The sequence below is a fragment of the Merops nubicus genome, unplaced genomic scaffold (genome assembly GCF_000691845.1).
Source record: "Merops nubicus isolate BGI_N331 unplaced genomic scaffold, ASM69184v1 scaffold12812, whole genome shotgun sequence".
In the NCBI taxonomy this organism is placed as follows: domain Eukaryota; kingdom Metazoa; phylum Chordata; class Aves; order Coraciiformes; family Meropidae; genus Merops; species Merops nubicus.
In genome coordinates, this window is record NW_008595669.1 from 1 (window position 1) to 9,025 (window position 9,025).

General features: G+C 35.6%; 1 protein-coding gene across 1 annotated transcript; it reads left to right on the forward strand.

The window, feature by feature from the left end:
• Positions 1-219: 219 nt before the first annotated feature.
• ACTR6 (ARP6 actin-related protein 6 homolog (yeast)) lies at positions 220-8,605 on the forward strand (the record flags this gene model as incomplete). Its single annotated transcript, XM_008936140.1, has 10 exons — positions 220-337; positions 2,038-2,106; positions 3,250-3,373; positions 4,190-4,325; positions 4,413-4,469; positions 5,125-5,223; positions 5,386-5,464; positions 6,164-6,335; positions 7,233-7,371; positions 8,169-8,605. Coding segments are annotated over 10 exons (1,123 nt in total), but the record flags the coding sequence as incomplete, so codon positions are not given.
• Between the last annotated feature and the right edge of the window lie 420 nt (positions 8,606-9,025).

The following is a 9,025-nucleotide window of genomic DNA, read 5'->3' on the forward strand; positions in this document are numbered from 1 at the left end:
GGAGGGGCTGGGTTTGAGTTTTGTTTTTCCAAAAGGTGCCTCATCTGCACCGCAAGTGCCAGAAATGAAAGATTTGCCTCGTAACTGGCTCAAGTAAACAGATTAAAACTGAAATACAGCAGGAAAAATACTACTGAAAGCATATTTTTATAACAGTAGTGTAAAGACAATTAATGTGTCTCATATGATGATGAATATGAAACTTCCAATCTTTTCCAGTGTTATTCCCAACTGTCAGTTCAGATCAAAGACTGCACGCTTGAAAACCTTTACGGCAAATCAACTGGATGAAATTAAAGATCCTTCTGGTCTTTTTTATATTCTCCCTTTTCAGAAAGTAAGTATGATAGCCTGAGTTTAATGTTATAACCGAATGTAAATTGGTGTTTTAAGGAGTATTTTTCATACGACATGCCCTAACTGCAGGGTTGTATGCAGTGTCATACAGGAATCAAATTCAGCACTGTGAAGTTTAGAATCATAAAATCATTTAGGTTGGAAAAGACCCTTATGATCAAGTACCTTAATTAACCAAACACTGCCAAGTCCACCCCTGAGCCGTGTCCCTATGTGCCACATTTACAGGCATTTATATTTACAGGAGGTCTTAAGTACCTCCAGGGATGGCGACTCAACCACTTTCCTGAGCAGCCTGTTCCAGGGCTTGATAATCCTTCCTGAGAATAAATTTTCCCTAATAGTCAATCTAAACCTCTCCTGCTGCAATTTGAGGCAGTTTCCTCTTGTCATATCAGTTGTTACTTAGGAAGAGATATCTGACACCCACTTTTCTACAGGGTCCTTTCAGATACTTGTAGAGAGTGATGAGGTCTCCCCTCAGCCTCCTTTTCTCCAGGCTGAACAACCCCAGTTCTCTCAGCTGCTCCTCATATTCTGCAAACACTTCACAAGCTTCATTGTCATTCTTTGGACAGACTACAGCACCTTGATCTCTTTTGTGTAGTGAGGGGCCCAAAACTGAACAGTATTTGAGGTACAAGTACAGAGTTACAATCACTTCCCAAGTCCTGCTGGCCACACTGTTTCTGATACAAGCCAGGATGTTGTTGGCCTTGGCCACCTGGGCATACAGCGTGCTCATATTCAGCTGCCTACCAACTAGAACCCCAGGTCCTTTTCTGCCAGGCAGCTTTCCAGCCGTTCTTCCCCAAGCCTCTGGTATTGCTTGGGGTTGTTGTGACCCAAGTGCAGGACCTGGCACTTGGCCTTGCTGAACTTTACACCGTTGGCCTCAGCCCATTGATATCCCTCTGTAGAGCCTTTCTACCCTCAAGCAGATCAACACCCGGACCCAACGTGGTGTTATCTGCAAACTTACTGAGGGTGCATTCAATCCCTTTGCCCAGATCCCTGATAAAGATATTAAACAGCAGCTGCCCCGGTACTGAGCCCTGGGGAACTCTGCTTGTGACCGGTCACCAACTGAATTTAATTCCATTCACCACCACTGGCCATCCAGCCAGATTTTTACCCAGCGAAGAATCCACCCGCCCTAGCCGTGAGCAGCCAGTGTCTCCAGGAGAATGCTCTGGGAAAGGTGTCAAAGGCTTTACTAAAGTCCAGGTAAATGACATCCCTGGCCTTTCCTTCATCCCTTAAGTTGGTCATCTTGTCATCAAAGGAGGTCACGGTAGTCAAGCTTTCATAAACCCATGCTGGGGTTTAGGTCCATGCTGTGTGATGGCACTCAAGACGATCTGCTCCAAAAGTTCCCCTGGCACTGAGCTCAGACTGACAGGCTTCTGTCAAAGAGGATAATGTATATAGGAAACAGAGTTTACATTGTTCTTGTAGTGTGGTAATTAATGTATTGATGATGAATATTTGTAAAATTCTGTATCTTATGTAACATTTACTCCTTAGCATAGGAATGTGAATTTAGACATTTTTACTCTGAAACGTCTTTATATTACCAGTCTATCAATAACGTGACTTTTTTTTTTTTTTTAGTTCTTATATTTTTAAACATGATTTTATTTTCCAAATAGTGTTGGTTTTTTTTCTAAATTCCTACAGGGTTATTTGGTAAACTGGGATGTCCAGAGGCAAGTTTGGGATTATCTTTTTGGAAAAGAAATGTATCAAGTAAGAGCCTTTTTTTTTAATTACAGATTTTGTGTAGGTTAAATACTAACTAATAGAATTAATATAAGTACATCAAGTATTCAATAGAACTGGTGAGGTACTGTTCTCTTTGAAAGTGTCTTCAATTAGAAATTACAGGGATTTATTTTTTTGCAAACTGGAGAAAATTTTTACTTTGAGCTCTGGTGTAGAAACTTTGAAAACATGTAACTTTTAAAGTGTTGTGTGTATTCATACTGTTCACATATGTTAAGTAATTCACATCAATGTAGTAGCTGAAGTAACTTAATAATAGACAGATACAATGTGGTTTAGAGATCAAGAAACTGTTGATGTAAAGGAGCGATTTAAGCCAAAAGACTTACACATTAAGTAACCATCTTTGGCTAGCCATTTTCTACCTATGAGTAAGTTGAATGTATAAAACAGACATGTCTGATACTTGATTTTTCTTATTTATCACAGAACTGGATTTAGCACAAAAAGTGTAGTAAGGCTTCCATTTTATTTTTTCTTTTTATAAAAATGCTCAATGCCTTGAAAGTTGTTTTTTTTTGTAACACCTAGGAGGCAGAGTGGTATGGAAAATGAAAGTAATGCCTCAAAATTGCATAGTCTCCATACATACCAATATACAGTGCTGGCTTTTGATGCTTAGCTTTCAGTCTGGTTTTGGAACTAGTCATAGTTTCGAGGAGAATTTGGTTTTAACTCCTTTTAAAGGAGTGTGGGACTTCATCTTTGGTTATTAGTTAAGTAATTCCGTGGTGCAATTGCTGAACTGTTGAAGACACTTCATCTTTTCTGTAGTTGACAGGATTCGCGTAAGGTACCTTACGTTAGTATTGCAGTGTTCCTTTATGGGTCTCTCTTTAAAATGTTCGACTGTGATTTGTAAGGATGGTAACAGGAACAGAATACTTACGGAGGTTCTATGATGTTTTTCCTCATTAATTGATAAAGTTGTATCACTGTTCCTGAAGTCTTGAAAAAAAACTAAAGCTTTCTAAGCCTAGCGTTCTACAAGCAGATATGGCAAGTGGTAATCATGCCCTCAAATTTACATATTTCAACTGCTGCAACATATAGAAATGGAGTATTAATTTCTAAGTTTTATGTAATTACAATGTTTTTTTTTCATAGGTGGATTTTGTAGACACAAATATTATTATTACTGAACCTTATTTTAACTTCAGTTCCATACAAGAATCCATGAATGAAATTCTGTTTGAAGAATATCAATTTCAAGCAGTTCTTAGAGTAAATGGTGAGTCAGTCTCCTCCTAGTTCATATTTATGTATTTTAAAGGTTAATATTGTAAATAAATCAATCAGTAAGCATGCATACATGTATGCATATGCACAGACATGCATATATATATAGTAAAGAAACTACTTCATTTTCTTCCTGGCTCTTAGTAATACACTTCTGGATGTGCTCTAACTGGATTAAGCATTATTTTATTAGAAAATCCACCCATACTCTTACACAAATTTCATTAGATTGTCATGGTTTGTAATTAAAGGAAATTTGAGGAGAATCAGGATGACAGATAACAGATGGATTTGGAAACAGGATTGCCTTTGAAAAGTTCTACCAAAAATTTACAGGAAGTCTTTGATAGCTTTCCTTCTCTGGAGAGGGTGTGGGTTTTTTTCATTTAGTTTCATTTGTATTAGCAAATTAAATGTAGCATTGCAATCATTAAACGTAGCATTGCAATCATTAAAGTATTGTTATCTTACGGGGAATGTGTAACATCACAACCCTTCTGAGAGGCAGCTGGACAAAGTATACTCCTTTAGACAGGTTTGATAAATTGTGGTGTGATCAGTCTGCTTGGACTTTAGGAGGGGAAACAACATGGAGTAGAATTAATGAAAAAGAATAGAGGCATATATGAAACATATCCATTGTCAAAATGAATTCATGTATTTGCTGTAGTATTACGTATTGAGGTCTTGGAAGTCTGTCAAAGGCATTTAAAATACGAAGCAAGTACACCTTGATCATTACACAATCAGTGCAAATTCTAAAAGTGTATATTCATATAAAAATGGGATGAAATTTTCTGTATTTCAGCTGGAGCTCTTAGCGCGCACAGGTATTTCCGGGATAATCCATCTGAGCTGTGTTGTATCATTGTGGATAGTGGATACTCCTTTACACACATTGTACCTTATTGCAGGAGTAAAAAGAAGAAAGAGGCAATCATTAGGTAAATCGTAGTGTGTATTTTCTAGAACTGTTTGCTATGTCTGAAGTTAATAATGACAGAATTTCTTGTGTTGCTCCTTTTCTGTAGGATTAATGTTGGAGGAAAACTCTTAACCAACCATCTAAAGGAGATAATCTCTTACAGGTAAAGCATGCAGATCATCATCTTGAGACCTGGTATGAAATGAGCTAGAAGTTTATGGAGATATTCTTACTGGTTCTGTGAATTCTAGATTGAATGCTGTATAAAGGAGAAGGGAATTTTTGTCTGTTGTAATCTGCTAGTTGCCAGATGAGTTTAAGCTCTTTGACGATTTAGGCTGTTGGGTTTTAAAATGCCAGCACATTGGAAGTTGCTGAGGTTACCTGTGTGTTCATAATTTTACAACTCCTTAATGTATTTTCTGGGATGTCTCAGTAGACCATCAGTCAGTTTACAAACTGATTCTATCAATACCACAAATAAAATTCAATAGGATCAGCTTTTCATTAGGATCCTTTAGTTCTGAACTTAATCTAGGTAAAGGTCTTTGCTAGTAGAGCTAGTTGCAGGATTATGGCTATACTTGCTATGAAGACATTGAGTAAATGCAGGTAAATGTTTTGGTTTATTGAACTGTGAAACAGGAAAATACTGAACTCCAGTAGGTCAGGAATGCTTTGTAGATTTAATACAAGTTTTAGATATTGAGACAATAGCTGTGCTTTGGAAACTATGGTTGCTCATCTCCAGTGGAGAACGGGACAGGCAATGCTAAGAACTAATGATTCTCAAACTTCTCTGGTTTTGTTTTTCACAGGCAGCTACATGTTATGGATGAAACGCATGTAATTAATCAAGTGAAAGAAGATGTGTGTTATGTTTCTCAAGACTTTTACAAGGACATGGACATTGCCAAGTACGTATACAATGGTGCTTCTGAGTTATCTATTTGTACAAACAAAAAACCCTATAATCCGAAAATTTTCTGGGTAAGTCGGAGGAAGGCTTGTCCGTATAAAATAGTTGGTATTTAGAACTTGTTCTTTATTCTGCTGTATTTTATATTATTCTCTTTCAGATTGAAAGGAGAAGAAAATACTGTAATGGTAGATTATGTTTTGCCAGACTTCAGCACAATTAAAAAAGGATTTTGTAAGGTAATGATACTGTGTGTTTTGAAGTATGTTTTGGGCTGTTCCCTTGCACAAGTCTAATACAGAGGTTAAAAAGACTTTCTTTTTTTTCTAATGCTGCATTGTCACTTCTACCCGTGCTATGCATTAATTAGTAAAGTTTTCCTTAGGCAGCTGAGATGAAAATTAAATACTATTTTGCTATCACAGCTTTTTATTTTCTATTATGTAATAGTTACAGCTTTCTATGTTTGTGCTCGTCATACAACTTATCCATATAATTATTATTGGTTAGTTTTTATAAGTTAAGTTGGAAAATGTTTGTTTTGATACTTGTTTGTGAGTCTCTGAATTTCATTCAAATATCCCATAGGTAGAAGCTTCTAAGTCATATTACAGAAGAGTATTCATAGCAATGAAGATGAGTCAACCATTTTGTCTAATTTACTGAGTTTGCCTGTTTCGAAAGCAATCCAAATATTTTAAGGCCAGTCTTGTGCACACCTATTTTATTTTGCTTCAGAGAAAACTGCACTTAATATGAGCAAAGTCTCTTCATATCTAATATGAGAGTACATATAATTCTTAAAATATTTGTTGATAATACAACTTAATGTAGAATATACTGCCTATCTCTGCAGTACATGGTAAAGATTAGCTGAATGCTCTAGGATGTTATTTGTTTTCTTAAGCAGTGGCTAATGTTATTTTCTTTTAATTTAGCCAAGGGAAGAGATGGTGTTAAGTGGAAAATACAAGACTGGTGAACAAATACTTCGTCTAGCAAATGAAAGGTTTGCAGTTCCAGAAATACTTTTCCATCCTTCGGATATTGGTATCCAGGAGATGGGAATTCCTGAAGCCATTGTTTATTCTATTCAGAATTTACCTGAAGGTATAACCTAAAAGTATTTAGAGAATTGTTCGGGGGGGGAGTGTTGGTTTGGGTTTTTTTTTGTTTCTTTGTTTTGTTTTGGATTTTGAGGGGTTTTTATAAGCATTGAAAATGCCTTAAGAACCTGGTACTCTCAATATGCCAGTTACAAAGTTGTTCTGAGCTCATTCAGTCTTCTGGTGTGTGTTTTATACTCCAGAACTGATTGTCTAGAGGGTTCTCTCTTAGGCAGTTTTGTGGTGATTCATTAAGTCTTGTTTCAGTTAATTGGTGTAGACTTAATTCTTCTTAACATCCTTTTCTAAAATTACCTAGCTGGTTTTGATACTGATGATGGAATATACTTGAAATTAGTTTTGGTTGTGTTTTAAAATTTCCTTCTTCCCTGGAATAAGAGAAAAACAAAGCTGACCAAACTCAGTAATTTAAGCATCAAAGCATAAAACCTTTCTGACTGCTCTTTGTCAGAAGTAACACTAAAGCTTCATTTTGTAGGTTATGTACATGTAATTAATGTGACTATGAGAAAGACTTTCATAGGTTTTATGATACCATGTAAAGATGTCAGCATTCAGGTGATTATTTTGTACTTTTAAAAATCTTATATTTTAAGTTCCATTTGAAAGCGGAATTGTGTTGGCAGACATGAAATTTAATAGGTAATATAAGAAAACATTAGTTATCAAAGCCACATTCTAAAACTCACAAAGAACAGAGGGTCATCGATCACTTTCTTGTATTTCTCAATAAAACTATTTAACTGATGTGATCATTAGATGATCATAAAATTCTTCTATGCATATTTTTTCTCTTCCAATTCATAACAGAACTGGGGAAAAAAAGGTCAATCTTTAAATATATATTCAATCTCTACAGATTTAGTTATTTATTTTACAGAAATGCAGCCTCATTTCTTTAAGAACATAGTGCTGACTGGGGGAAACACCCTTTTCCCAGGCTTCAGAGATCGGGTTTATTCTGAAGTTCGATGTCTTACTCCGACTGATTATGATGTTTCTGTTGTTCTTCCTGAAAAGTAAGTTCTAAACTATTCTGAACAAAATTTGTCCTTCTAGCAGAACAAACTGTAAAGTCGGTTTTCTTTTGCTGATTAAAAAGTTAGATTGAGTAATGGGGTTAATTTAAACTTTAAGTGAACCGAAATTGTACAAGAATTATTTAAATCTGTATTTTCAGACAAACGAGATAAATTAGAGACCACCTGCTTGCCCTGTGCTTTGTCGATTAAAGTTAAGCATATAAGTAAGTGTTTTCAGGATCAGTCTTTTTATTGTAAATGGGTAAATAAGACCGTGTTGTCATTAAGTCTATACATAATTATGCAGGATTGGAGTTTAGTTTTTTGACTTAGAAGAATTTTCAGCATCTGAATGCTGCTATGTCTTAATTAATATAGGGATTTGGGAGGGATAACATCTTTGGAGAGAGAGCATACAGTTGTGACAAAAGAAGCATGTCTTGAAAGTACAAAAAAAGCCTTCACTTTTTTTAAGGTATTACTGAAGAGTGTTTTAAAATATTATTAAGGAATCACTATCTGTGCAAAGTAAATACAAAGACATCTCCATGTCATGCCCTCTTTACATCTGCCTCCAGAGAGGCAGTTGGCTTTCATAAAAAGCAAAGTCAGTTGGCTGTGCTAAAATTTCAAACTTGGTCTTGTAACTTGTCTGGAGCTGCATAGTTTGATTTAGCAATCAAAAACATAATTTTAAATAAGTACAACTAATAAAAGTCTGGGAAATAATCACTGCACACTTCTATTTTAAATGAACTTACAGATGAGTAACAGTACCTTTGTTCATTTTTCAGCCCTATTACTTATTCTTGGGAAGGTGGGAAGCTCATTTCAGAAAATGATGACTTTGAAGATATGGTAGTGACTAGAGAAGATTATGAAGAACATGGGCACAATATCTGTGAAGAAAAATTTGATATATAGGTAGCATAGTTGGTTACACTGCTATTCCACTGGTTTACTTAGAATGGAACTTTTTGAATGACAGCCTGTTTTTTATCAAGTTAGGATTGTGTTTTAGCTTTCCTGTATTTAAGTGGGTTGGAAAAAAACAGTTTTCAAAGTTTAAAAATAAAGATTTACAAGCCTAATACTATGAAATATGTTAAATCTCATTTCATTATACTCTTATCCTTTACTGATAATCATTTTACACTGTATTCTGATTGCAAAAAGCTCAGTGCATGAGGCAATAAAAATACTGAATGCTTGTACTGGTGTGACACTAATATCTTGTGAGAAGAAAATTTTTTTTCTCCAAATGAATATTAGAAATTCTAACTCATGCATGCAGCTGAATGGACATTAAACACATCTCAGAAGGTCTCTCTGAGATTGCCTATCCTGCAAAGGAGTACATGAGTTTTATTTTTAGTGATTAGCCATGAAAGAATATACTTGAAAAGTGACCACTAAAAGTGACTATTGAAAGCATATTTAGGCTTTGAGAAAAGAGTAATTTGAACAATTCCTTTTTAAAAGGCAGTTTGGAATTAGTAGGTTGCTTGTTTTTTGGTTTGAACAATGGCTGAACAAATAAGCATCCTGCCAGTCCCCTCACGTTTCTGAAAAGACATCAGAAGATGTCTGAGGTGAAGGCAGCTTGCTGCTGCAACCTGGGTAATCCCATCTGTGTCTTATCCACACATTC